General features: G+C 64.4%; 2 protein-coding genes across 5 annotated transcripts; one reads left to right on the forward strand and one right to left on the reverse strand.

Annotated features, from left to right (window-relative positions):
* Positions 1-3472: 3472 nt before the first annotated feature.
* On the forward strand, positions 3473-15826 carry PDCD1 (programmed cell death 1). Its single transcript, XM_078450618.2, has 5 exons — positions 3473-4119; positions 11237-11596; positions 12735-12896; positions 14601-14635; positions 14883-15826. Exons 1-5 carry the CDS (start codon positions 4044-4046, stop codon positions 15084-15086), a joined length of 837 nt encoding a protein of 278 aa, XP_078306744.1. The 5' UTR covers positions 3473-4043; the 3' UTR covers positions 15087-15826.
* Positions 15827-19147: 3321 nt separating this feature from the next.
* NEU4 (neuraminidase 4) lies at positions 19148-27591 on the reverse strand. 4 transcript variants are annotated; one of them, XR_014138030.1, is made up of 6 exons: positions 25647-27127; positions 24853-24957; positions 24089-24292; positions 23744-23999; positions 20275-22746; positions 19148-19971 (listed from the first exon to the last, which is right to left on the reverse strand). XR_014138030.1 is itself a non-coding variant. In XM_078450619.2 (5 exons), the coding sequence occupies exons 3-5, from the start codon at positions 24287-24289 to the stop codon at positions 21761-21763; spliced, it is 1443 nt and encodes a 480-aa protein (XP_078306745.2). In that variant the 5' UTR covers positions 24290-24292; positions 24853-24957; positions 27294-27591; the 3' UTR covers positions 19148-21760. The 4 variants fall into 4 exon arrangements, 3 of the variants coding, with proteins under 3 accessions (XP_078306745.2, XP_078306747.2, XP_078306746.2); XM_078450619.2 differs by lacking the exon at positions 25647-27127 and adding an exon at positions 27294-27591 and having other exon boundaries at positions 19148-22746; XM_078450621.2 differs by lacking the exon at positions 25647-27127 and adding an exon at positions 27294-27426 and having other exon boundaries at positions 19148-22746; positions 24853-24947.
* Between the last annotated feature and the right edge of the window lie 53 nt (positions 27592-27644).

The following is a 27644-nucleotide window of genomic DNA, read 5'->3' on the forward strand; positions in this document are numbered from 1 at the left end:
CTGGGGAGGGGGGGGCACACCGCAGGACCAGACCACCTGGGGGGGAGGGGGGCACCCTGCAGGACCAAACCGCCTGGGGGGGAGGGGGACACCCCGCAGGACCAGACCCCCTGGGACCAGAGCGCCTGGGCAGGGAGGGGGGGCACCCCACAGGACCAGACCACCTGGGGACCAGACCTCCTGGAGAGGGGGGGCACCCCGCAGGACCAGACCACCTGGGGGGGAGGGGGGCACCCTGCAAGACCAAACTGCCTGGGGGGGAGGGGGGCACCCCGCAGGACCAGACTCCCTGGGACCAGAGCGCCTGGGCAGGGAGGGGGGGCACCCCACAGGACCAGACCGCCTGGGGGGGAGGGGGGCACCCCACAGGACCAGACCACCTGGGGACCAGACCTCCTGGGGAGGGGGGGGCACACCGCAGGACCAGACCACCTGGGGGGGAGGGGGGCACCCTGCAGGACCAAACTGCCTGGGGGGGAGGGGGACACCCGCAGGACCAGACCCCCTGGGACCAGAGCGCCTGGGCAGGGAGGGGGGGCACCCCACAGGACCAGACCACCCGGGGGGGAGGGGGGCACCCCACAGGACCAGACCACCTGGGGACCAGACCTCCTGGGGAGGGGGGGGGACACACCACAGGACCAGACCGCCTGGGGGGGAGGGGGGCACCCCGCAGGACCAGACCCCCTGGGACCAGAGCCCCTGGGCAGGGAGGGGGGCACCCCACAGGACCAGACCACCTGGGGCGGAGGGGCCACCCTGCAGTTCCAGACCACCTGGGGGGGAGGGGGCACCCCGCAGGACCAGACCGCCTGGGACCAGAGCGCCTGGGGGGGGAGGGGGGCACCCCCCTCGCTAACAGCCCGGGGCCTCCCGAGCCTTCTCCCCTTGGTCCTGCCGGAAGCAAACAGTGGACGCGGAGCAGGTCGGACACAGGGACACGGGCACACGGCGCCCAGCAGGCGCAGCCCTGACAGTCTCCCGCACAGACCACAGGCCTCCGCAGAGAACGCAGTGAGGAGCCCGCTGCAGACGCGCACACGTGCGGGAATGCGGCCAGGGTCCTGCCCCGTGGGGCCCAGCCCGGCAGGCCACACGCCAGCCTCCCCCACAGCTCTCCCTCCGAGTGCAGGACGCTCAGGCCGTCCCACGGGCGACCCCGTGCGACACTAACCACGCCACGCGCCCGGTCCTTGGGCAGAATGTCGCCCTCGAGAGAGCCTGGCCAGGGTACGAGGCCGGCGAGAGAGCCTACGATCTCCCAGGGACCGCACACAACACGCTCTTCGCGGGAGACCCCTGACCCGGGGGGTCGGGGGGCATCCCCGATGCCTGCCTACTGGAGAGGGTCCGGAGGTGGGGGCAGGGAGCAGGCGACCCTGGCTGGGACCTCCCGAACCTGAAGGGGTGAAGCCGGGACACGGCAGGGAGGAGAGGGCCGGCTAGCAGGGGCCACCAGAAGGGGACAGATGAAGACCCTGACCTTCCCCTTCCCTCCTGTCCCCAATGAAAGATGGTGGGGGAAGGGCACACTGTGTGTGAGGGGGACACTGTGTGTGTCGGGGAGACTATGATGGGGATACTGACAAGGACACTGTGTGTGAGGGGGACACTGTGTTTGGGGGAGACAGCATGAGTTTGGGGGAAAGCATGCCGACAGGTGGTAGGGAGCTCCCCTTGGGGGTACGGCACCCCAATAGTCCCTGGGCTCCTGCCCCCTCCCCCACCTGTCCCAGCCTCCTCCACCGGCTCTGATCCAGTCACCTGCTGGTCCTGCCCACCCCAGGGTGGGGTGGGAGGCTCCCCTGGGCCCTGTCTCCCCCCCCCCCCCCGCCTCCCCAGCCTTCATGGTCTCTGCGCCCCCCTCTGCCTCCATATCACCCCTGCCAACCCAGTGCCCCCAGGGTCCGAGTGCCCCTCTCAACCTCTCCAGTGGGCCCCTGCACGCAGCCCACCGCCCAGCGGACATCAGTGGGAAGGGGGGATAGGAGCCGAGGAGGGAGGAGAGAGGAAGTGACAGAGGGGGGACAGAGGGCGCTGGGCAAGGAGGGGCACCACACACCCTTAGGTTCTCCGGGGGCCCACTCTAGATGCGCATCCAAGCTCCTGCCCGTGGAATCACAGCCAGTGTGGCTGGGGTGCAGGGGCCCCCGGGGGGGCCCGGCGACATCTTCCACACAGAGCACACCCCCCACACCGCCCCTCCCGGCAGGCCCTCCAGCCCCGAGCCCCACAGGGCATCGTGCCCCCCAGCGCGGAGCCTCGAGGCAGGTGCCCACAGGTCTGAGCCTTGCCGGGCACCCGGCCGTCCTTAACCTGACCTGACCCGCCTCCCCAGCCCCAGGCCGAGCGCCTGCCATCTGAGGGGAGGCCACGAGGCAGGTGTGCGGGGCACAGCTGTCCACGAGGGGTGTCCGCGGGGGCTGTCCCCCAGGCCAGCCCCTGAGCCACCCGGCAGCTTCGGGTGAGCCACAGGCCCTGTGCCCAGCCTGGCCGGCAGGGCTCCCGCCCGCCACGCCGCCCCCGCGGCCCGCGCCCCGGCTCTGGGAGTGGCCCTTCGCTCAGCACCGAAGCTTCCTCTGCTCGCCCTCGCCTGCAGACGCGTCTTTGATGCTCTTTTTCCACCGCTTCAGTTCTCTTTAATGCCTTCCCTTCGCCGCCGAGCCGAGTGGAGCCGGGCGGCCCGCCAGCTGCCAGGCGGGCTCTGCCTTGTCGCTCAGGCTGTGAGACCCACGCGCCCAGCCACCCGCGTCAGCCGTTTCCGCTCCCGCTCGTCACCGTCGGACACAAGAGCACGGGCCAGGAAACCGGCAGCCGCCTCCAGACCCCGGCGTCCCTGGGGACCCCAGGACCACGTGCTGGGGGGGGCCGGGCAAGGGGGGCTGCGTGACAGGTTGAGCCTCCAGGACTGGGTGTCCTAGGGACGCTGCATGGAGGAAGAGCCGGGGGCCGCTGTGGAAGGACGCTGGGCCCCGCCTGGCCTGCGGCCCCTGAAGCTGGGCCGGCGGCCCCAGGGCCGGGCAAACCAAGGCCACCCCGGGGGCCAGGGAGACCCCAGTCCCCGACACAGGACTGGAGGAGAGGGGTCTCACGTGGGCTCGTACAGACCCTCAGCTGCCCCAGAGTGGTGGCCTTGCAGCCCCCGGGTGGGGTGAGCCCTTGGCCGTGGAAGAGCCCCCTGCCCTCTGCCCCCTGCCCCTGTCCCCTGCCCCTTGCCCCCACCCCTCCCCTTCCTCTTGTCCCCTGCTTCCTGCCCCCTGCCCTGCCCCTACCCCCTCCCCTTGCCCCCTGCCCTCTTCCCTGCCCTCTGCTCCCTGTCCCTGCCCTGCCCCTCCCACGTCCCCTTGCCCCCTGCCCTCTTCCCCTGCCCCCTGCCCCCTGCTCCCTGTCCCTGCCCCAGCCCCTTCCCCCCTACCCCTGCCCTCTGTCCTTCCCCCCTGCTCCCTGCCCCCTGCCCCCCTCAGCAGTGGCAGGGTATGTGGATTCCACCCCTCAAGCACAGGCAAGGTGGGCTGACGCCACCCTTCATTGTAGACAAGGGGTGGGGGGGGCGGTGCCTGAGCCCAGACGACCTGCCCTTCCAAGGGCAGGAGGGGGGAGGACACAGGGCCCTGCAGCCTCACCAGCCTCAGCGGAAGGGCGAAGAAGCAACAACAAATAAAGGGACAAAAACTGCTGCTGGACAGACCCCACGGTGGGGGAGCGGCGGCTGGCCTTCCCTCCTCCTTCGGCCTCTCTCTCTCCCTCCATTTCTGGGTCTCTGTGGCTCCTGCGTCTCTACCCTCTTACTTCTATCTTCTATCTCTCCCCCCATCTCCCTCTCCCACCCCCCCACCCCCATCTCTGTCTCTCTGTCTCCCTCTGTACCCTTCTCTCTCTCAGGCTCCCCTCCAATCTCCACCCACGTGGAGGAGGAGGAAGAGGGGGCAGGGCTGGGGCTGGGGCGGGTCCCTCGTCCTAACACGGGACAGTTTCCTTTCCGCTGACACTCTACCAGAGCCCTGGAGGAAGAGATTACGGAGGCAGCGGCTGCCGCTCCAGGCATGGGGACCCCACGGGCGCCCTGGCCTCTTGTCTGGGCCGTGCTGCAGCTGGGCTGGTGGCCAGGATGGCTCTTAGGTACGTGGTCAGGGGGAAGACTTCCCACCCATGCTCCCTGGCAGGTGGGGAGGGGGCTGGGGGGGTGGGGGGCCAGGGCCCGGAGGCCCAGCTCTGCCCCTGGCAGGGCACTGTGTGGCTTTGGGCAGGGGAAGGGGCCTCTCTGGGCTCCAGTTTCCTGCCTGCCCACCTCACCTGGTGTCCAATCCAATCCTCGCCGATAAGCAGGCAGGAACCTCCCAGCTCCTCCTCAGAGTCCCGTGGGACGGGCCGGACGCTCTCTGAAGGATGATGGGTCCTCAGCCCAGATGCTAATGTTCTCCTGGGGATGGGACCAGCCTCCCAGGGGGAGGACTGTCTCTGCAAGGCTCCAGGCTGGACGGCCCAGAGACACTTCTCTAATTATATCCGAGGTGCGGCCATTCAGGTGAAGACTTCTCACCTCTCCAGCCCACCTGCCACGGGCCTGGGGCCTCTAGACAAGACTCTTGGGTGTGCAGGGGTGGGCACGGCTGGGGGGGGGCATCTGCGGCAGGATCTGGCAAGGAGGCCCTGGCCCCTAGCCCCCTCTCGGCGGGTGTCTGTCGGGCAGGCCCTGGGGGCCCCCGGTCAGAGTCTGCTGGTCGGGGAGAGGGGCCCGGCTGCCCTTGTCCTCCAGGGAAGGTGGATCCCTGGGAGGGGCCCAGAGTCTTTTCTCTGGACCTCGCTGGGCTCAGAGGTGTGACGGCCCCTGAGCGTCCCCCCCGCCCCCCACCCCGACCCTGGGGCTGCCCGTCCCGGAGTGTTGATGCCCCTCCAGGGCCTCCAGGCAGCAACCACCCTGCATTTCCTCCTCAGGCTGGCCTGGCCCTCAGGTTCAAGGGAGGGAATTCAGAACAGAGGTCGGTTGTCCAAGGGCCTGTGGCCAAAAGGTGCCCCATGGGGGTCCTTGCGTGGGAGCCCGGGGAACAGGGGCCGAGGGGCGGATGTCATCCGAGCATAGTCAGGCCATGACTCAGCCCTGGCGGCCGGCTACCCACCAGGACCCCTTCCCAAAGCAGGGGAAGATAAGAACGTGGCTGGGTGTGCCTCCGTTTCCCCACCTCAGCACTGAGTGCTCACGCTGCCGACATCACAGGCCGGGTGGTCCTCCGGCTCTTCCATCGGCCTCCGGCACTGCTGGCTGTGGGACATCTGGTTCCACGTCATCTCTTTCCCTTCCTGATTTATTCTCTGTATTTATTATTTTGGTCGTTTCCATGGGTGTCCCCCACAGATCCTCATGTACACGTTTTTTGTTTTGCATTTTATGAAATATCCCAAACCCAAGAGTTGGCCGAGCCCTATGCTAGCGAACAACAATGGTAAGGGTACGTACAGGCTTTGAAACAGGCAGGCTTGAGTTCAGCATCGCTGACAAGGCACCTGCCGCTGGGGACAGGGATGCCTGCCTTATGCTGAGAATGGAATCAGATCGTTAATGAAAATTGTCCGGCACAACCCGTGATAATGTCCTTTGAAGCCAGATCTCGCTTATGTATCTTTTCTGCTTTATAATTTTGAGAAATGCCTGAAACCTACAGCAAAGTCACAAAAGCAGGCAGCGGACCCCCTCCCCAGAGTGGCCAGCTCGCAACCCTGGCACATTTGCTTCCGTGTTAATTTGCCGGGTGAGCCATAACGAAATACCGACCCCTGGGGGCTGCGGGTCCGAGAGTAGGTGTGGGCCGGGCTGGCCCCCTCCGAAGCGGAGGGGGCATCCGTTCCAGGCTCCCCCGGCTTCTGCCGTTTGCTGGCAGTCCTTGGGGTTTCTTAGCTTGTGGGTACATCACCCCATCCCCGCTCCAGCTTCACACGGAGCTCTCGTATGTTTGCGTCCAAATTTCCCCCTTCTTACAAGGACACCAGTCATGTCGGATGAGGGACCCACAAGCTCCAGCTTATCTTAATTAATTACACGTACAATGACCCTATTTCCAAATAAGGTCACGTTCTGCAGTGCTGAGGATGAGGCCTTCAACACATGCACCAGGGGTCACAGCTCAGCCCACAGCGCTTTCCGAGATGTCAGACTTCTCTGCTAACACTCCAGAGGCTTCCTCCCGGGACGGTAGCCTTGACCCACAGCCCGGATGCTCCCGCACCCCAGGGCGCCCCAGGCTGGGTTATCCGGCCCTGATGGGAGCCCAGCCGAGGACCCCCTGCTTCACTCAGATGTCTCTGTCTTCGGCTCCTTCCAACTGGGGGCCCCAGCTCTCTCTGCCACCGCCAGCCCTGCCCTTCTCTGTGTGTGCGTGTGGTGTTTGTTTTTTTAAATCAAATCTCAATTTTATTTTGGATATGGAAAGCCTTAGGATCGGGAATACAGAATTAGGAATATTTTTACTGAGGTACGACTGACCACAACGTAGTAATTTCAGGTGCACAATGAAATGATTCGCGATGTGTATATACTGTAAAACGACGACCCCGGTAAGGCCACCAACATCTGTCACCACACACAGTCACAAAACGCGTCTCCTGTAGTGAGAACTTTCAGTCCACTCCGTAGCGCTTCCACTGACTGTCGTCCCCGTCACCGTGCTGCGCATCCCCGCGCCGTGACTCTCGCATTTCGTAGCTGCAAGTTTATGCGCTTTGACACCCCCCCCAACTTGCCAGCACCTCCCTCCCCATCTCGGTAGCCACCAATCTGTCCCCTACGTCCGTGAGCTCGGGTCGTGTTTTATTTTGCTTTTTGTTCTTAGATTCCACGTGGAAATGAGATCCTACGGTGTTTGTCTTTCTCCGACCGACTTACTTCACTTAGCGCAATGCTCTCCGGCTCCGTCCATGTGGTCACAAATGGCGGGGTTTCGTTCTTTTTTTTTTTTTTTTTAATCGCTGAGCAACATTCCGTTGTGTCACAGCACACCTGCCTTATCCATCGTCTGTCGGCTGCTTCCATACTTTGGCTGTTGGTACAATGCTGCTGTAAACACAGAGCTGCGCATATCTTTTCAAATTAGTCTTTCTGTTCTCTGCGGATAAGTATAAGCAGAGGAATTGCCGGGTCGTAGGGTAGTTCTGTTGTTGGTTTCTTGAGGAGCCTCCACGCTGTTCTCCAGAGCGGCTGCCCCAGTTTGCAATCCCACCAGCAGCGCACGAGGCTGCCCTTTCTCCACGTCCTCGCCGGCACCTGTTTCTTGGGTCATTAACGTCAGCCACTCTGACCGGTGTGGGGGGAGGCGTCTCACCGTGGTTTGGATTTGTATCTCCCTGACGATGAGAGATGTGGACTATCTTTCCGTGTGTCTGTGGCCCTCTGTGTGTCTTCTTTGGAAAAGTGTCTGTTCAGGTCCTCTGCCCATTTTTAATTGGATTGTTTGGGCGTTTTGCTAGCGATTTACATGAGTTTTTACGTCTTTTGGATATTATCAGATGTGTGATTTGCAAACACTTTCTCCCATCCCGTAGGTGGCCTTTCCACTGTGTTGATGGTTTTCTTTGCTGTGCAGACGCTTTTTACTTGGACGAGGCCCCATGTGTTTGTTCTCACTTTTGCTGACGGCAGAAAGGGTCCAAGCCAGGGGCGCAGGCACGCACCCCCGGGTGTGTCTGACACCTGTTTGTGGGTGATCACAGGCGTGCTGGGGCCCTTCGGGGACCCCACGGCAAGGAGGCCAAGGCACCCTGTTTCCGTCCTGATGAGTAAGAGACCCGTGGGGGTGGCTGGAGCCCCGACAGCCCATTGCGTGACCCTTCTGACTCCACAGACAGGGTTTGCCTAAATCCAGCGCCAGCTGGGGGTGAAACGTGTGGCCCGTGGGCCACACCGCTCTCTGTGGGAGCCTGACACACAGCCTGTCCTGCGACACTGGGCCCCACCGTGAGGTCTCGGGGTCCCACCCTGCCAGGCGGGCACACTGTTCTCTCCTGAGCCCACTCCCCAAACATCTCATTATCAAATATAAATAGACCACATTTCAGTGTTTAAGCCCAAACAATATAAGACTCACAGATGTTGGTACCGTAGGGACAAAGTGGACTCCCATCCTCTGTCCTCAAAAGTGAGTTCCACTATCGACCCTTCTCTGGGAAGGAGTTTGGGCTGACTCCCAGGCTCCATCTGGCCGTCGCCCCTGCTCCCGGAGAGCAGAGAGCCGAGGGCCCACCTAGCCCTCTATCTCCCCCATGAGGTCTCAGCCCCGTGCTCCCTCTGGCCCACTCCCCCCTGGTGCTCCCAGGCTCCTATTCCAGGGAGCCCATCTTTCTCCATCCGGAGAGGCCCCTGAGCACCCGGCTGGGATCCCCCCTACGGCCCTGCACCCCGGCCAAACAACCAGCGCCCTCGACGGTCACACACCCTGTGACTTGAGGGAGGTGGGTGCTCCCTGGTCAGAGCTGCTCTGGAGCCTGCGACGGGCCTGCCCCCTCCCGCCTTCCCCACAGGAACACTACCCCCTCGACCTGTCTCGGGCCAGGCGTAAGCTGCCGCTGTATCCGGCCCCTGCCCCTAAGCGTGCTGTGAGGACACGGGCGGGTGGGAAGGGAACGGGCCCGGCCGTGGGAGTGTGTCCCGGGAAGGAGTCTGAGGAGAAGCGGCGAGGCCGTATGGCGCCCAGAGGAAGTGGGACCTGGGCAGGACCGGGAGGCTGCCGTGTAGACGCCTAGGCAGAGAGGCTGGGCCAGGGTGGATGGGGCTCCGGACAGCCCAGAGTCCCCTCCACACCAAGTTCAGACTCCCTGGGAGGCCCACAAGGAGCCGACGAACAGAGAAGTGACCCAAATGGTTGCAAATTCATGTCAGACGCGGGGCAGTGAGGGTCTGAACCAGAGTCCTCGAGGGGCCCTTGTGGGGGGTGGGGGGCTTGCGGGAGTGGGCAGTCCATGCACCACGTGGACCAGAGGGAGCCCGGAGGCACGGGGCTGGGCGGGCCCCATGGATCACACGGCCTCGGTGCCAGACTTCGCCCTGCTGGCACTGTTCCTCCCTCGACGAGTTCCGTGAGTGGACGCGCGCTTCTCGGACAGATGCGTAAAAACGGCTGTCGGTGCCACCAGGGTCAGCGGTCCTGCTGTCCCGTGCTGGTCGTGTGCGCCTGGGACGCATGGTTAAAATAGGAGACAGGCTTACTGTGGGCGCCCCTGGTGCTGTGTCACCCCCGGGAAAGCCGGGCTGGGGTCCGTGAACAGATGGCCGGCTCCACAAGGCAGTGGGCCTCCCGCTTGCATCAGCCACCCCCCCCAGTCCCGGCCTGGCCCCCTCCAGGCCTTCTGGCCTCCTCCTGGCCAGGGGGATGGGCCCTCTGCGGGGCCGCAGAGATGCACGGACAGCCACCCCCCCCCCCCACGGGGGCCAGGGGACCCCAGGCTGGGTGGCCTCCTGGCCCTGACACCCAGGGGGTGCCCACCCTCATGGCCACGTGACAGCCCTGTCCCTCCATCAGTGGCCAAAGGAGACACCAGGGAGGCAAGAAGTAGAAGGTCCAGACTGGTTGGGCCAGCCTCTCTAAGCTTCCGGGCTCCCAGTGTAAAGGGGGGTGGGGGGCGCCCCGCGTGCTCCCCCGAGCAGGGCCAGCGACGCACAAGGGTGCTGCGGGCGTGTCAGGGCCCACCCTGCTCCCGCCACCTCTGTGATCTCGCCCCACGTGAGGGGCCCAGTGGGGACGTACAGGAAGAGCTCTTGTTACCCGCGCCCCGACGGGGCTCGCCGGGCCCTGGCACCGGCCCCTTCTTCCCTGGGGCCACGGTCACTCGGCCAGCAGGACACCGTGACCAGCCTCAGGCACCCTGTCCCCAGAGGCAGAGGGACTCCAGCTGAAGGGCTGTGGCCCCGTGTGTGAGGAACCTCGCCCGGCACACGCTGTTGCCGGAGCGGAGGCCTCGCCAGGCAAGAAAAGCTCAGAGGGGCAGCCACACGGCCTCACCTCAGGACTGACGTCCCCGGTCCCCGAGTATTTGGGGAGTAGAGGGGTGGGGGACGTGCTGGGAGGGCCAGGAAACGACCCCACTGGGCCACGTCTCACGTCTGGATGCTCCCAGGGGAGCAGCGCGGCAGGGGCCGGGAGGGGCCGGGAGGGCTGCAGGGGCAGGGGGCCGGGGCAGGGGGCGGCAGGGCCGGAGCTGGGTCCCGGCTTAGCAGCCTGTGGCCAGCCGCCTCCTCCCTCCAAGCCTTGGTTTCCCCGTGTGTAACTCAGGTCGTGGTGCAGCCTCCCCGTGTGAGCCGACCACAGTGAAGGGGGGGCCCAGCACGTGTGGGTTTGGCCGTGACTCTCTGGAACCCTGGGAGCCTGTGACCCGTCCCCGTGTCGCCTTGACCCCGTATGGGTGCTGCTGGCGAGATGCCTGGGCCTCCATGGAGGGGCTTCTCCCCTGCCGCGGTGAGCATGCGAGGGCGTGTACACTCACGCGGGCGCTTGTGGACGTGTGGGAGCACGAGTGCATGTGTGCGCGCGGGCCTGGGCGTGCCCGGCGTGGCGGCGTCGCTGGGCCAGAGCCCTGGCCGTCGGGTGTTCTTGCGAGGCCTCGTTTTGTGGAGAGCGGGCCAGGGCCCAGGACTGTCAGGGGCCTCCATTTCTGTCCATATCAGGGGGCAACGGCCCGGCTGGCCTCCGAGCTCCCGTCCCCAGGGTCGTGGTGGAAGACACGGAGGGACCCACGCTGACCCCACCCAGCTCTGAGCTTGTCCTGAGACGGGCCAAAGGCTGGACCCTGAGCCTCCTGGGGGCTGGGCTTTCCGTGGGAGGCCCCCACCGGCCCCTCCCAGCCTCTCGGACACCCACCCCTCCACCCTCAGTATACACGGGACCCGGCCAGGCCCCCGATGAGCCAGAGGCCCAGGACGGTGGAGCCAGAAACGTGGGGGGGTCAGGCCCCCGGACACTAGCAACCCGGAGTCAGCAAGGGAGGGGTGACGGACTAACCACCACGGTCCAGGGAGAAACGGGGGGACCTGGGGCCTCGGGTCTCGGTGGGCTCAAAGGACAAAAGTCCCACCACAGAGCTGCCCGGGGAGAGCGCCACGGCCTCTAGAGAGGGCCGGGAGAAGCCGCCAGGGGCTCCGCAGAGGGGGCTCCGGTGCGGGCTGGGGTGTGCGAAGGCCGGGAGAGCAGGAGGGTCCGGGCAGGCTGCCCGCGTGCCTCCTTCCTCACCAGCCGGTCCTCTCCCCACGCCTCAGACTCCCCCTACAGGCCCTGGAGCCCCCTCACCTTCTCCCCGGCCCAGCTCACGGTGGTCGAGGGGGAGAACGCCACCTTCGTCTGCCACCTGCCCGACGTACCCGAGAGCTTCGTGCTCAACTGGTACCGCGTGAGTCCCCGCAACCAGACGGACAAGCTGGCCGCCTTCCAGGAGAACCACACCGAGCCCGGCAAGGACAGGCGCTTCCGCGTCACGCGGCTGCCCAGCGGGCAGGACTTCCACACGACCATCCTCGCCGCCCAGCTCAACGACAGCGGCATCTACCTCTGCGGGGCCATCTACCTGCCCCCCAACACGCAGATCTACGAGAGCCCACGAGCGGAGCTCACTGTGAAAGGTGCACGGCCCGGCGGCCGGGGCAGGGGGCGCGGCAGGGACCCCCCAGGCTGCACTTCTGACACACGGGGTGACTGAAGCACCCCCACACCCACTGCCCCTTAAGGGAAGGCAGGGCCTCAGCGGGGGCGGCAGGTGGCACTTGTCAGGGTAGGGAAAGCTTGGAAGCTCAACGGAGGTGCCGCCTGGAAGAGGCTGGTCGGTGCAGAGCTAGAAGCCACGCCCCTCGGGACTCGGAGAGGGCAGGGGAGGATGCTGGGTCCCCTCCCTGGGTCCCCCCTCCCTGGGTCCCCTCCCTGGGTCCCCCCTCCCTGGGTCCCCTCCCTGGGTCCTCCCTCCCTGGATCCCCCCTCCCTGGTTCCCCTCCCTGGGTCCCCCCTCCCTGGGTCCCCTCCCTGGGTCCTCCCTCCCTGGGTCCCCCCTCCCTGGGTCTCCTCCCTGGGTTCCCCCTTCCTGAGTCCCTTCCCTGGGTCCCCCCGCTGTCCCCCCCATGTCTCCTCCCTGGGTCCCCCCTCCCTGGGTATGCCCCCGTGTACCCTCTCTGGGTCCCCCCTCTTTGGGTCCCCTCCCTGGGTCCCCTCCCTGGGCCCCCCCTCCCTGGGTCCCCCTTTCCTGAGTCCCCTCCCTGGGTCCCTCCCAGTGTCCCTCCCATATCTCCTCCCTGGGTCCCCCTGTGTACCCTCTCGGGGTCCCCCCTCCCTGGGTCCCCCCTCCCTGGGTCCCCTCCCTGGGTACCTTCCCCGTGTACCCTCTCTGGGTCCCCTCCCTGGGTCCCCCCATGTCCCCCCCATGTCCCCTCCCTGGGTCCCCCCTCCCTGGGTACCCTCCCTGGGTACCCTCCCCGTGTACCTTCTCTGGGTCCCCCCTCTATGGGTCCCCCCATGTCCCCTCCCTGGGTCCCCCCCTCCCTGGGTACCCTCCCTGGGTACTCTCCCCGTGTACTCTCTCTGGGTCCCCCCTCTCTGGGTCCCCTCCCTGGGTCTCCTCCCTGGGTCCCCCCTCCCTGGGTCCCCCCTTCCTGAGTCCCCTCCCTGGGTCCCCCCCATGTCCCCTCCCTGGGTCCCGCCTCCTTGGGTCCCCCCCCCCCGTGCCCCCTCTCTGGCTCCCCTTAGTGAGTCTCTGTCCTTCTGCCCCTCCAGAGAGAGTCCTGGAGCCCCCCACAGAGAGTCCCAGCCCCCCACCCAGACTCACAGGCCAGGGCCAGGGGCTGGTCGTGGGCATCACAAGCGTGCTGGTGGGTGTCCTGCTGTTGCTGCTGCTGACCTGGGTGCTGGCTGCGGCCTTCCCCAGGGCCACTCGAGGTAACATCGTGCCAAACCCTACTGCCGTTCCCCGCAGACAGAGCTCAAGGCACAACCCACAGCCTCGCCCGTCAGGGATCCCAACCCTCCCCCTCCCCCCCCCCCGCCTCCCCCCAGCGCCCTCGCTGCGAGGACCCCTCAAGGAGGGGCTGGGCCTGGAGCAGGCCTCCCAAGTTCCGGGGCCCCCTCTCCCTAACACCTGTTTTAAGGAGGGATGGGGGGGTAGGCAGCTGCCAAAGTGAGGAGAAGCCCCCCAACAGGCTGAGCCACCTACTCTGCACCAAGGCCACCCCCAAACCTCAGGCCACACCTCAGCCCACAGGGCACAGTGAAAGTCATTCTAACAGCCGCTGGGCTCTGCTATTGACCACAACACCAGGGTGGTATGAGGCCCCCAGCTCCCCGCCAGGTGCACCTACCCTGGCCTCCCGGCGTCACGAGGACGACTGGTCACTCTGACGATGGGTACATGTCCCTGGGGCTGGAGGGAGGTGCCGAAGTTGATTCTCCTGGAGCCACTGAGAGGAGACCCAGCCAGGAGTCAGCTCTTCCCCAGGCTCCAGGTCATGGTCTCCTGGGACAGGCACCCGGGGGGACATGTGGCCAGAGAATAGGAGGTTCCACAGGGTCCTGGACAAGACTTCCAAGATCTCCCCGCTGAGCGGGTCAGGGAGGGCAGCTGAGGTCAGGGAAGGCGGCTGGGGTTAGGGAGGGCAGCAGGGGTCAGGGAGGGCAGCTGGGGTCAGGGGGGGAGGCTGGGGTCAGGGGGGGAGGCTGGGGTCAGGAGGGAGGGCAGCCGAGGTCAGGGAGGACAGCTGGGGTCAGGGAGGGCACCTGGGGTCAGGGAGGGAGGCTGAGGTCAGGGAGGGCAGCTGGGGTCAGGGAAGGAAGCTGGGGTCAGGAAAGAGGGCGGCAGGGGTCAGGGAGGATGGCTGGGGTCAGGGAAGAGGCTGGGGTCAGAGAGAACGGCTGAGGTCAGGAGGGAGGGCGGCTGGTGTCAGGGAGGACAGTGGGGTCAGGGATGACCGCTGGGGTCAGGGAGGGCAGATGGAGTCAGGGAGGGCGGCTGGGGTCAGGGAGGGCAGCTGGGGTCTGGGAGGGCGGCTGGGGTCTGGGAGGGCAGCCAGTCTCCCCGGGGCAGCAGTACTCAACCTCAGCCAGTCTCCAGTGGGAGTTCACTTCTCCAACGATTTTCCTCCTAATATTTTCGAGAATGTGCTATGTGCTCTGTGTGCTGGCCACTGGTGGACACGTGGCAGTTCTGTGTGGCATCAGTTGGAGAGAGACTTGCTACACTGATGCACTGTGACCACCCGCCGCCACCCCCACCCGCCCCCCGCCACCGTGTGCTGCACCAACCCGGGGATGGTGGGTGGGTCTGGTGGGCTCCTCTCTCGGCCAGGGTTTGCAGCCCGAGACAGTAGGCGCCCGCGGCAGGACCCAAGCCGGGGGTCCTAGGTGGTCGCCAGCCTGGACAACCCGCGGTCCGTCGGACTTTTGGTTGACAAGCAGGGACTCGGGGTCACCACGTGGGGGGCGGGGTCAGCCAGACCGCTGGGCAGGGGGTGGGGGGGGAGGACACTCGGCCACCTCGGGTGGAAGGCGTGGTGCCCTCCCAAGCCCCCGGGGGCGGGGACCCCTGCCACAACCCCCACCCCGAGGACCGCCGGGTCTCCTGGGCTCACTCCGGACGCTTCTTCACAGGTGCCTGTGCCTGCGGGAGCAAGGACGAGCCTCTGGTGAGTTCCCTTCCCTTGGCGCCCTGGCACCAGAGCCCGCACCGTGCTGGGGGAGGGCCGGGGCCGCTGCAGGGCTCAGCGGGGCTGGGGACCCGCCAGGGAGTCTGAGCGCGGGGACCCCGGGCCCCAGGAAGGGTCACGGAGCGCGGGCCCTGCCTGGCTTCGCTCCGGCTTGGCGTCTGCACGTGCGCCGGTGGGCGCCCGCGTGTCTGCCGCGGGACCGCCGACGCCAGCCCTCTCCCTGCAGAAGGAGGGCCCCTCTGCGGCACCCGTGTTCACCGTGGACTACGGAGAGCTGGATTTTCAGTGGCGAGAGAAGACGCCCGAGCCCCCCGCCCCCTGCGCCCCCGAACAGACCGAGTATGCCACGATCGTCTTCCCCAGCAGGCCGGGCTCCCCGGGGCCCCTGCCTCTGAGGCCCGAGGACGGACCCTGCCCTTGGCCCCTCTGACCGGCTTCCTCGGCTGGCCTGTGTCCTTCAGAGCCTCCGCCAGGAGCCCGGGCGGACCCTTCCCAGGAGGAGCGTGCCGGGGGGAGGCTGTGGGGACTGCCAGCTTGGCTCTCCTCTCGCCGCTCACGTGACCCGGGGGTAGGAGGCGTCCCCGTCCCGTGTGACCGTGTGGCGGTGGGGAGGGGACTCGGGGCCTGAGCCGGCCCATCGCTCCCCAGATCTGCTGCTCTGCACCTCCACACACGCCTCCCTGCGGGGGATGGTCTGGCGCTGTGGCTCTCCCTGACCCACCAACGCCTCCCAGGGGAGCTCCAGGACATGGGCGCACAGGGTCCCTGGTTGGGGACTGTGCCGGTGAAGTGCCCCCACGGCCAAGAGATGCAGCACACGGGTGGAGGGGCACACGCATGGGGTCCGGGACCTCGTGCCCCTCCAGGCCTGGAAAAGAGCTCCTGGTGTGGGGAAGGGCAGGCCGTCTGCGGGCCACCCTCATGCACAGCCCAGCCCACCAAGCAGCCTGGGGGCAGGGGGGCAACAAGGGGAACGGGCCCCAGCTGGGGAGTCGCCCTCCCCTCGGTGCCCACGCATGGTGCTATTTATGGGGGCCTCCGCCCGGCACCCCCCGGGCCCACTGTCACGGCAGGGGGGCAGTGGTACCCAGGCGTCAGGGGCTGTCTTAGGTTCCACACACACCTCAGAGCCCCTCACCCTGTTCTATTATATTATAATTAAATACTGACGAAAACTCTAAGAAAAGCCTAGGTTCTCTCCTGGCCTTGTTGGGGCGGCGGGGGGGCGGGGGGGGGGAGTTCTGCCTCAAATAGAGGACGCAGCCAGCCCTCCTCGGGCCTGGCCCTCACCCGCCTGGCCGGCACCTTCTCTGTCCCAGGAACACACGGAGCCCCGAGGCCCCTCGTCTCCGTCCCCCCTATCATGTACCACGGCCCCCTCAAGAAGTCTGTCCCCAGATCACCTCAGCCGAGAGGCTGCGTCGGTATCTGCCCTGCTCCAGCCCTCCCCACAGGCCCCCTGCACCTGACCGTCCCTCCCAGGCAGTGTCAGTGCCCTGGGCTGGGGTCAGGCCAGGCTGTGAGTGAGTGGGTGCAGCCCCACTGGAGACACACGGCCCTTCCCAGATGCAGAGGGGAGGTCTGTTCCGTCCTCCGGGAAGAAGACACAGCACCACCATCAGGGGCCTTCAGTTCTTGTCCCTGACTGCAGTGACCAATACCCCCCAATCCTGTCCTTCCCGGTGAGCCTCGTCCAGACCCTCGGGAGCCAGGAACACAGCTGCCCCCCATCCAGCCCTCAGGGCTCACACCCTGTGCCCGCCACGCTGGGGTCCTGTCCTGGGCGGGCAGGAGCTAGAATCACCAAGTCCGGGACAAGGCGAGGACATCAGGCAAGGTCACACATGAGGGAACAAACACTGCCGGGGAAGGCTGCGGAGGGCACAGGCTTGCATGCCTGGAAAACCTAGTAGCTTCTGCGGAAACACGAATAGGGCAATAAGAAAATGGAGTCAGGTGGCACACACAAAATTAACCCCCAGAAATAAATGGCTTTCGTACATTCAAACAGCCGCCCCCTGGAAGAGAGAGTGATAGAGAATCTAAAGTTACGCCCGAGGCGTAAATTTAACAAGAAACGCGCTGACCCGCAGGAGGACAGCTTGGCCGCAGGTGTGGGCCCTCCAGGCGGGGACACGCGGTGCCATCGAGACACCACCCCCCCCCCCCAGGTTGACTGGTAGGTGTGACCATCCCAGTGAAAACCCACTGTGACTGAAAAGTTCGTATGGAGAAGCAAACAAGAAGAAGAAACCTAGGAAACCAAGCGAAGGAGAGCAGCTGTATCAGACCTCCGGCTCGAAACGGTGGTGCTCACACACGAGAGGTGGGACACTGGGAAAGGACATCCTGCAACAGAGGGCGTGAGCAGCTATTCGAAAAGCACCAGGTGGACTCCGTGCATGTGCCAGGGACTTGCACAAATCCCAAATACAAGCGTAAGACGGAAACCCGAGCAGACGCAGAGGAAGACGGGCGAGGTCCTTCACGCTGGAGCAGGAAAGCCTCCCCACACCGGCTCGAAACCACAGCACCATTAGAGAGATTGACACATTCAACTCTACAAATTGGGGGAAACACTTTAATGTGGCAAAAGGAAAGTCAGAAGCAAACCAGGGGAAAGTATTTGCAATATTATTACACAAAAGGTTAAGACTCCAGTTATGTAAAGAACTAAAATACGGAAAGAGCAAGGCCGATGGAAGGCACGATGGAAAAGTGAGCAGAAGATATGATGAGGTGGCACCACCAACTCACACGCCCACGCGCACACATACGTGCACACGCATGCACGCGGACACGCACGTAACCACACACACGCGCGTGTGTTCCATCTACGTATACTCAGATCCCTTAAGCAACCAAAGGATGTTCAATTTTACTCATAATAAGAAAAACGCAGATTACGACTTACAAATCACCCGCGGGCAAAACTCTGACCGCGTGACAACACGGTGCTGGCGAGGACGTGGAGAGACAGCCCTGGAGCGGCCGGGGGCGACAAGGCCGGACTGGAGGACTAGGCACCAGCCAGTGGTTAGAGAAACATGTGCCCTTTGACCCCTAAGCCCCGCCTATATAACTCCTCCCGGGGGTGAGCCAGCCGCCAGGACCCCGCGTGCACCCCAGGCAGGCAGCAGGAGTCGGGGGAACCCCAGGGGCAACTCACTGCCCCCCAAAAAAGGAACTGAGCTGGGGGCTCTACTCAAAGACAAGGGAGCACTTTGAGCACGAAAATACCAATTAAAATTAACATATTTTGAGTATGTTTTAAAAGAGGTAAGTTCGTATTCTAAAAAAAGAAGAAGGAGGGGGAGAAAAAAGAAGACAGAGGAGCACGCAGCAGAGAGGGAAGGAAGCGGTGGCCTCACCAAGCCACCGGCCGGGCCACCCACTGGCGGCAGCGCCGCGGCTCAGACAAGAAGTGAGAGAGCGCAGGCACAGTCAGCACTCTGATGCTCGCCTTCCCGGAACACGGCCCCTGCGGCCCGCCTCCACTCATTTTTTCCGTGCCCTGCTCTGCCCCAGTCCCGTGTGTCAACGGCCCTGGCTGGGGCAACTTGCCCATCCCCACCCACGCCCCCCCCCACCCCCAGCGTTTCCCTCTCTGCCAGCCTGGCTCATCTCCTGGAGGCTGGCCTCAGGAGGACCGGTGGGGGCCTGGGCTCTTCAGATGAGGCCTGAGACCCTGGCACAGGGCACCCGGGGCCGAGGGCATGTGGCCACCCCGACAGCCCGGGGCCACCAGAGCCCCACACTTGTAGCCCCTCTGGCCAGGAGGACGACCTCTCCCACTACCTGTGCTCACCTTTCCTGGTCTGCAGAGCTGGGGGCAAGCGCCGGCCTCCTCCCGATAGGAATGCAAGGCCGTGTGGGACGGGAGGACAGGAGTCTGTGCCATACCCAGAAATCCAAGGTGGGGGCCCTGACAAAGGTCTCCCGGCAGGAGAAGAGCACAGACCCCAAAGGCAACCCGCCCAGGGGATCGGGAAGGAGGGGCTGGCGGTCCTCACTCCAGGGTCCCAGCCCCAGCGCGTGGTAACCAATCCCGCGTGGACAGGGGCATGTTTGCGCCTGGTGCAGCTCCTGAGATTTAGGAGAATTCGGGATGGGGTGGGGAGGTGTCTTCCTGAGGGCAATCAAGGCGGCATGGCCAGCATGATGTTGACTCCAATCGCTGGAACCCCTCAACTGCTGCTCAACCGCAGCCCCCTGGGGGCCTTGGACCCGCCGGCTCCGGTCCGGTGGCCCCACCCAATTATGGGGGCCCATGTCTGAGGCTCCTGAGCTGACCGGCTCACAGTGAGGTTGATGACATTGTCACGAGTCCACTGGCCACTTGGATGCTCTCGAGATTATACAACCATTGTCAGGCACTTTCTTCTTTCTCTTTTCTTACTGTCAGAGTGTTTATGGCTATACTTTTTTCTTAAATTAGTAGAAATATTTTTTTTTAATGTTTATTTATTCTTGGGAGAGACAGAGACATGCAGGGGAGGGGCAGAGAGCGAGGGAGACACAGACTCCGAAGGAGCTCCAGGCTCCGAGCTGTCAGCACAGAGCCCGACGCAGGGTTCGAACTCACAAACTGTGAGCTCACGACCTGAGCCAAAGTCGGATGCTCAACTGACTGAGCCACCCAAGCGCCCGAATTAGTAGATATATTTTAAAGCGGTTTTAGGTTTACAGAACTGAGCAGTAAGTCTCAGTACGCCACCCCCATGCCCCCCGCACACACAGTGTCCCCGAGGTTAGCATCCCCCACTGGTGGGGCACATCTGTCCTAACTGATGAACCAGCAGTGATCTGGTACCTCACATCAGGGCTCACTCGTGGCGATGTGCACTCTGTGGGTTTGGACAGATGTACGGTGACACGTACCTACCATTATGGTATGGCACTCGCTGCCCTCACGGCCCCAAGAACCTTCCGTGCCCCACACACACCCCTCTCCTCCCCACAACCTCTGACAGCCACCCGTCTTTTCACTGTCTTCCAAGGTCTGCCTTCTCCAGGATGTCATATGGAATCGCACAGTACGTAACCCTGTCACACTGGCTTCTTTCACTTAGTGACGCACCTTCGGGTTCCTCCATGTATTTCACGGCTCGATAGCGCGTTGCTTTTTGGCGCTGAGTAATCTCCCGCTGTCTGGATAGACCAGTTTGTCCATTCACCTCCTCAAGGACATCCTGATCTCTTCCAAGGTTTGGCAATTCTGAATAAAGCCGCTATAAACACCATGTGCAGGTTTTTGTGTAGACATGGGTTTTCAACTCATTTGGATAAATACCCAGGAACACGATTGCTGGATCCTACGGCAAGAGTTTGTTCAGTTTTGTAAGAGACGGTGACGCTGTCTTCCCACGTGGCCGCCCCGCCCGCCGGAGAACGCTCCTGCTGCTCCACCCCTCGCCAGCAGGCGGCGCTGTCAGCCTTCCGGACCCGCCGCGCTGATAGGCTACTCGCGTCCTGCTCTTTGTTTTACTTGGTCTTCCCCATGGGGGCATCTTTCCATATGCTCACTTGCCAAAGCACGCAAACAAGTCTTAAAACTCCCAATGAGAAGGCAAACAGCACAGTTAAAAAAGGGCGAAGGCTCTAAACAGACTCCTCACCAAAGACGAGCTGCGGCCACTTTGGAAAACAGGCTGGGCAATTTCTTGCAAAGTGAAACTATCCGATAAACCAGCAGGTATCCTGAAATGTTTGGCGGAATTCACGGGGAAAGCCATGTACCCCTGCAGTTTTCCTAGAATGCACATATTTTTTTTTATTTTTTATTATGTTTTTAATGTTTTATTTATTGTTGAGAGAGAGAGAGTGTGAGCAGGGGAGGGGCAGAGAGAGAGAGGGCGACACCGAATCTGAGGCAGGCTCCAGGCTCTCTGGGCTGTCAGCACAGAAACCGTCGCGGGGCTCGAACCCACTAACCGCGAGATCATGACCTGAGCCGAAGTCGGACAATCAACCTACTGAGCCACCCAGGTGCCCCAGTGTGCGGAGATTTTAAATTACAGATTAACTTCTTTAATAGGATTTTTCAGGCTATTTTGTCTTTAATAAGTTGTATTTTTCCAGGAATTGTCCATTCATATAAATGGTTCCTAGTATCTTCTTGAAACCTGTGAACATCTGTAGGGCCCTCCTCGTGTGTCCCATCTCGTTCCTGATACTGGATTTGTGCGTTTTGTGTCTTTTATGACCAGCCCCTCGAGGGGGTTATCAGTTTTACTAGCTTTCTAAAAACCCAGCTCTGGCTCTGGCCATTCCCTCTGGTGTCTGAAGTCTCCTGTCCCTCTAGTTCTGCTGCTTCCTTGGACTTCACTTACTGCCACTTTCTAAGGTGCTGGCATCACGGCACCTCCCCCCACCCCCGCCCCCACGGGACCCACCTGGCTCAGCTCAACTCACAGATTGCCTGCGGTGCTCACACAATTAACTTCAACGTCTTTTTCCATTTTCAGTGTAGCGTCTTCTTTGAACCAGGGGTAATTCAGAATTGTGTTTCTCAATTTGCAGACACAAGATTGGAAAAAAAAAAATTTTTTTTTTTGAGAGACACAGAGAAGCAAGGAAGGGGTAGAGGGAGAGGGAGGGCCAGAATTCCAAGCTCAGCGCGGAGCCCGACGCAGGGCTCGGTCCCAGGAGCCCCGAGATCACGACCTGAGCCGGAATCAAGAGTCGGATGCTGAACCGACTGAGCCGCCCAGGTGCCCCCACAAGGAAGATTTTAAGTTTCCTTTTGTTTTCATTTCTAGCTCAATTTCACTGTGATTTTCATCCTTTGAAGTCTTCTAGAGACTTGACTTCATAATCCAATATAATGTCAATTTTCACACCCACGTGTACTCCAACAGACTGTAGATTCTGTTCTGTGCAGTGCTGTGCGTGTGTCCACTGAGTGAAGCTTCTTGGGCAAGTTGGCCAAAGCTTCTGTGTGCAACCTGATTTTGTCTGCTCACTCTGTCAGTCATTGAGACTTGTATCTACAATTTTCTACTGTAACTGTGGATCTATGTCTCCTAGAAGTGTGCCCACTTTTGTTTCTTATTTCAAAGCATACTATGAGGTATGTACAAATGGGTCGGACCAGAGAGCCCGTCAGGAAGGCCGGCAGCGCTCCAGACGCTTGTCCCCGAGGCCGGGTGGCTTGGGGCCCGGCGGCAGGTTCTGCAGGACCTCACCAAGGGAGAACATGCAGAAGGAGATCTCCTCGTAGGAGACCCTGGCCCCACTCTCAAACAGACAAGCAAAGGTCAGGGCTCCCTTGACAGTTGGCCCGACGGATGCCAGATCAGAGTAGCCGCTGGGCCCCTCATAGATCACCCAGGGCTCCGTCCAGCTGTGGGGATCCAGGGGGGACCGGCTCAGATAGATTCCCATATGGAGCCGAGCCCTGCGCCCCACCGGGTGGGAATACAGCAACCAGGTGGGGCTCTGAGACAGGGTGGCAGGGGGCCCGGGGACCTTCGAGGTCCAGGCCGCCATGATCCCACTGAGCCCAGGCCCCAGGCCAGGCTCTTCGGGGCTGTCCCTACATCCCTCCATCCCGCTGGGCCCCTGGGCCCCTTGGGTGTCTCCAGTACCCTCCTCTGAGTGTTCCTGGACTCCAAGACAGAGGTGTGGAGAGTAGGAGTGGCTCCCGGCACCCACTGGCCATCTACCATTCCTCGGCCTGCTAAAGAGTGGGGCAGGGAAGCCAAGGACGCTGCCCTGGCAGCCCCGGGCGGTCTCGGCCAGGGCGGGCACCAGCTCCCCGGGCAGGAAGGAGGTGCCCTCGTCCGCACTGAGCGCCTGCACGCGGCTCCCCAGGGGGCTCCGGGCGTTGCAGTACAGGATGTGGCCGGCCTGCCCGCTGTCCACCGCGGCCAGCTGGCACTCGCCCGAGCGAAGGTTGGGCACCAGGCCTCCGTGGCGCCAGGTGCGACCGTGGTCGTCACTGTAGAAGGTGAAGGCATGCGGGCTGGTCCTGCAGATCTTGCCAAAGCACTCCCGCCGGTCTACGTGGTACGTGTAGGCAGGCACCAGCAGGCGGCCTGAGCGCAGCTGGATGCCGTGGCCCGGGCCCACGGCAAATGTGGCCCAGTCTGCAGAAGAGGGACTGCTGATCATCCGAGCTGGGAGGCAGCCTTGGCGGAAGCCAGACGCCACCGCCCTGGGGGTCAGGGACGATCTGGAGCCAGTGCCTCAGATGTGGGGACAGCTCATGAGGAAATGGGGGACCGCACCCCCACCCGCACTCCTGCCGGCCACTCCGAATCCCCCAGGGCTGGACAAGCCTCTCTTCGCCACTAGCGGGAGCAGGGAGCCCGGGCAGGTGGCTCTGCCAGGCTCTCCGGACGGCATCAGGTAGCTAGTCCCTGGGCCCGGGGGGGCAGCCACTGGCAGTGCTCAGCGTGAGCCCTGCCCAGAGGGGCAGCCAAGGGCAGAAGGGGTACAAGGACCCTCAGGGTGGGGTCAGGCCCTGGGCCTGGGTGGCATGGGGTAGGGTCCACAGGAACAGAGAGCTCTTCGGAGCAGCTCTGTGTGTCCTGGCCAGGTCTCAAAGCCTGCCACATCCCCTCAGCTCAGCTCCCACCTACAAGGATCAGCGTGACCCCTGGGCCAGTGTCGCCACACCACGGTTGGGGTCGCCTCGGGGGGCAGTGGGTGCTATGGCCCTCGGGGAGGGGGCAGCAGGAGTGGAGGAAAAGCTTTAGGGTCAGGCCACCTGCCTGGCCCTGGGCTGGACACCCCCCCCCCCCCAACCGGGGTCCGGGTGCTAAGAAGGAGGGGCCTCAGCGCTCAGAGCGAGACGGGCTTGGTTAGATGAGCCTGTTCCTGCCGCCAGGAGGTGGGGGTGACCAACACCCATTCACGGGACTGAGGGGTTCGGAGGGGGGGGGGGGGGGTCAGTCCCAAGAAACGGTGTGGAGGAGTAGGCAGCCACGTGACCTGCAGACGGACCCTTCCCCCGCCCCCGCAGTGCAGAGCCCCCCTCCCGTCACCTGGTGAACCTGGTGAGACCCCTCCACTCTGCAGGCCCCCTCCCAGCGCAGACCGAGCCGAGCGGACCCCACCCCGAGCGAACCCCGCCCCGCCTACCCTGCTCGGCACCGCCCACCGCCTCCTCCGTGAGGTCCCGGACGGCGCCCCAGCTGCGCCCCGCGTCCCGGCTGGTCACGCAGCAGAGGCGCGCGGCGTTCCTGCCCGCGGCGATCTGCGCGGCCTCGGGGGTGCGGCCCCGCACGGCGATGAAGAAGAGGAAGACGGTGGCCGTGCGCGCGTCGTGCACCGGGCAGGGGTTCATAGACCGGTGCTCCTCCAGGGCGGCCGTCCCCAGCACGCGCGCGGCGCCCCACTGCCGGGGGGGGGGCGGCGGTCTCAGTTTACCCGCGCGCGGCGGCGGCCCGCCCCGGCCCTGCCCGCGGGGCGCGCCCGGCCACTCACCCGCACGGAGCCCCCCGCCAGCGTGCCCCGTCTCTGCACCAGCCGGTGCGCGTGCGCGTCGTCGGGGCTGAGCCGCTGCTCCGCGAAGGCCAGCAGGGTGGGCGCGGGGGGCACGGGCAGCAGCGCGGGCACGCGGTACGTCAGGCCGCTCCTCTCGCGCTGGAAGAGCACTGTCCGCTCGGGGACGCGCGGGGCCCCCATGCTCTGCGGGGACACCCCTGCCCCCCCCCCCCGGCCCCCGGGGTCAGCGGGCGGGGCTGGCGCGCTCCCCTCCTGTGCGCCTGGATGGGAGAGGGGGCTCTGCGGGTGCAGACGCCCCCACCCACCCGCGCGCCTCCCTGTGCCCCTCCTCCTCGGAGACCACCCTGTCCCGGGCTCCTCACCCCACGTCCACGGCCGTCCCTGCCCACCCCTCCCTCCTTGCCACTGCACCCCCAAACGTCTGCAGTCGACCCTTCCTCCTCTCAACCGGGTCCCCCCCGAGAGGGAGCTGCCTGCTCGGTGTCAGAAGCGGGGGGCCCCCGGCCGGAGTGCCCCGACTGCCCGCCCCGTGCCCGGACACGGGCAGGAGGCTGTCCAAGTGGACAATCCGGGCACAACGTTTGGGACACGCAGGGGTTCAGTTTCCCCCAGTAGGGACCCCACGAGCACGGGAGCCACACAAGCACAGAGAGACACAGGTACAGACGCGCTAGACACCCCGAAAATGAGACAGGGAGAGCCGGGCAGGCGGCACAGGTGCCGACACCGGTGCGCACACTCACCACGCAGGAAGGAGCCTCGGAGACAGAAGGAGCTTGCGTCCCACACCCACGGCCGCAGGCTTCTTGGGGAAGGTGCCCCAGCTGCCGCCACCACCCTGCTCAGACCTGGGGGTCAGGGGGCTCTTGGGAGTGGCCAGGAGACGGGGGGGGGGGGGCCTGCTGAAACCAAGAGGGGGCGCCAGTGGGGCTCCTGCAGAGAAGGGGCCTGAATTCCAGGTCCCTAGCAGGCCACCTATGGGTGCCGGGGACCAGTCCCTCGGGCTCCTGAGCAAAGCTGGGGTCATGAGGAGGTCCAGCAGAGACACCCCCCACAAGGTGCCCCAAATGGGTCCCACGTGTGCCTCAAGGGAGGAAGGTACACACCCCAGTGTCCAGGCCCCCCCCCCCCAGCTGGACCCCACAAGCTGAAGCCAGGTTGGGGAGGGGGTGGTGTGCTTGGGGGCTTCCCAGAGTGGAAGGCTAAGAGGGTGGGGGAAGGGGAGGGGAAGGGACCGAGGGGAGGCAACATTCCAGGCACCAGGGGGGCCCTGGCAGGAGGGGGGGTAGATTCAGCAAGGAGAGAGGAGACCCTCCCCACTGCACTCCAGGCCTCTCTTCCACAACCCCGGCCCCACTGCCCCTGCCCCTGGGCCCCATGCCCCTCACAGCCCCAACCCCCAAAACCTTGGCTGGACACAAGGCCCACAAGCCTTGTGGCTTGTGGCTGGCCCACAAGCAGGGGACAGAGAGTGGCCTAGGGCAGACTTCCTGGAGGCAGCCCCCCTCCTAGGAGTGTGCTCCCAAGGGAGGCTCACATTTGGGGTGCACGTGGAGGCCTCTTTCTCTGATTTGCACAAGACAAATGAGGGCTGGCCCAGCCCCCCCTCCCCCACCCCCCCCTCCACCGCAGGGACGGGAGTGAGTGAGCAGAGAGGCCCAGGGGACCGCAGGCAATAGGGGCAGGGGTGCCACACGCCGAACTTGGAGCAGCCAGAGGCCCACCGCCAGGCACCGGGAGGTAACTGGCACCTGAGGGCACTGAGGGGAGGGCGAGGCAGGGAGGCGGGAGAGAGCGAAACACCCCACGTCACGCTCAGAGTACCCCTCTCGGCAGATCAAGCCCCCCCACACACAGGCACGGCCAGTGCGTGTCTGAGGAGACAGGATGCAGAGGGGTGACCGGTCACGGGAACGAGCACCCACCGCAGGAGCGGCCTCGCCGGGACACACGGGAGGCCTTGCCGCTGGCTCGGCCTCCTCTCCTGAGGTCCCCCAAACAGACAGACGTGTCCGCCTCAGTCCACCTCAGCCCAGGGCCACCTGCTCCCGAAAGGCTCTCGTGGGCGGCACGCGGGCCCACCCCACTGCCCGCCCCACCCCCACCACAGCCTCTGGGGCTCTGAGAGCAGCTTCCTGTGTGCTGGAAGCCCCCCGGCCCGCCCCCAGTCTGCATCCAAGGGGCAGTTGTCCCCAAGCAGGAAGCAGGTGCACATGCCACGTGTCCCCAAAGGCTGAATGGACACAAGGGGACATTCTCTCCACTTGGCTCACTCCACAGGCCCTGAGACCACCTGGGCTGGTGTCGGGGAAGGCAGAGGCTCCGGGCCCAGCCCACCCCCACCCTGCGGACAGAGCAGGAGAAACGGAGGTTCCCCAGACCAGCGGCTCGCGCTGCTGGCTGCACAGAGCAGGGCAGGGCGGCCGGGCCCTCGGCGCTGTCTTTGTCTAGGCCAAGCCGCGGGTTTCGGCAGAGCCCAAAGTCCCAGGAAGACCCCCTCAAGCGAAAAGGAAGAGCAGGGCCCCGGGGGCTCCCAGATGAGCAGGTAGCAGGGGTCTGCCTGACCAGGATAGGACGGCTGTGTCCCAACATCCTGTCTGGGCTCCCTGGAGCACTCAGGACAGCCCTCCGGACCAGCACGTCTCCTGTCCCTTGGACCAGGATCCTTGCCTGCTGCAGGGTACTTAAATGCACGCACACGAAGACAGCATGAGGAGAGACGGGCTTTGCAGACAAGCGGACAGAGGGGCCCTCTTAGCTCCGTCACTGCCCTGCCGGATGGGAATCCGGTCTAACCTGCCTGTCCTGTGCCCTGTCAGGGGCAAGGACTCAATTACAACCCTGTGCCTGGTGGAGTGTGGCCTACACACCCGTCGGATCCTGCAGGCTGGGAAGGTGCCCCTGGCATTGAGCCCCTGCACCCTGTCTGCATCACCCCACCTCTAAATCTACCCCTGGGGCCCTTCGGCACACCTGTCACTTGGGCCAGGACCTCATCCCACGGCTGGGGGGGGGGGTGGGGGGTGGGAGGGGTGGGGCGGGCATCCATGTGGAACCTCTGGCTGGACGGCCCTCACTCCAGGAACCCACTGCCCTCTGCCCAGAGAAGGGCCGCCAGGGAGGGAACGGAGCGCCGTTTCTGGCCCTCGGGGCTGGGGTGCAGGTGAGCGGGGAGGGGACTCACCGGGCACCACAGGGAGGCTGAAGAGCTGGCTGTGGGGCAGCAACAGGAGCGCCTGCTTCTCCAAGCCCCTGAGCAGCGCAGAGACAGAGACCGGCCCGCTGTGTGGGCGGGGGCCGGGAGCTGGCGGGATCCCAGGGCCGCGTCAGGACCCAGGATCCGGGACCCTCCCGCCAGCTGTGCGACTAAAGCCTGTGCAGCTGGGAGAGCGGGTGGAAGTGCAGAAGGGCACCCCGGGGAGGGGCCGGGCGTCGCGACAGGGCCACACTGCATTCCTCTCTGCTGCTCAGCTCTCTCCACCCTGGAGTGTCGGGGCTCACCCTCCAGCAAAGGGCCACGGCGGACCTCTGAGCT

The sequence above is a fragment of the Panthera onca genome, chromosome C1, assembly GCF_046562875.1.
Source record: "Panthera onca isolate mPanOnc1 chromosome C1, mPanOnc1 haplotype 2, whole genome shotgun sequence".
Classification (NCBI taxonomy): domain Eukaryota; kingdom Metazoa; phylum Chordata; class Mammalia; order Carnivora; family Felidae; genus Panthera; species Panthera onca.

Bases quoted from the DNA above. Each gene is read 5' to 3' on its own strand.
- PDCD1 (XM_078450618.2), top strand. From the start codon at position 4,044: ATGGGGACCCCACGGGCGCCCTGGCCTCTTGTCTGGGCCGTGCTGCAG. The intron at 11,597-12,734 runs GTGCACGGCCCG...CTGCCCCTCCAG, and splicing joins AGCGGAGCTCACTGTGAAAG to AGAGAGTCCTGGAGCCCCCC. The intron at 12,897-14,600 runs GTAACATCGTGC...GCTTCTTCACAG, and splicing joins CTTCCCCAGGGCCACTCGAG to GTGCCTGTGCCTGCGGGAGC.
- NEU4 (XM_078450619.2), bottom strand. From the start codon at position 24,289: ATGGGGGCCCCGCGCGTCCCCGAGCGGACAGTGCTCTTCCAGCGCGAG. The intron at 24,000-24,088 runs GTGAGTGGCCGG...CCCCCCCGGCAG, and splicing joins TGGCGGGGGGCTCCGTGCGG to TGGGGCGCCGCGCGCGTGCT. The intron at 22,747-23,743 runs GTAGGCGGGGCG...CCTCTTCTGCAG, and splicing joins GGTGGGCGGTGCCGAGCAGG to ACTGGGCCACATTTGCCGTG.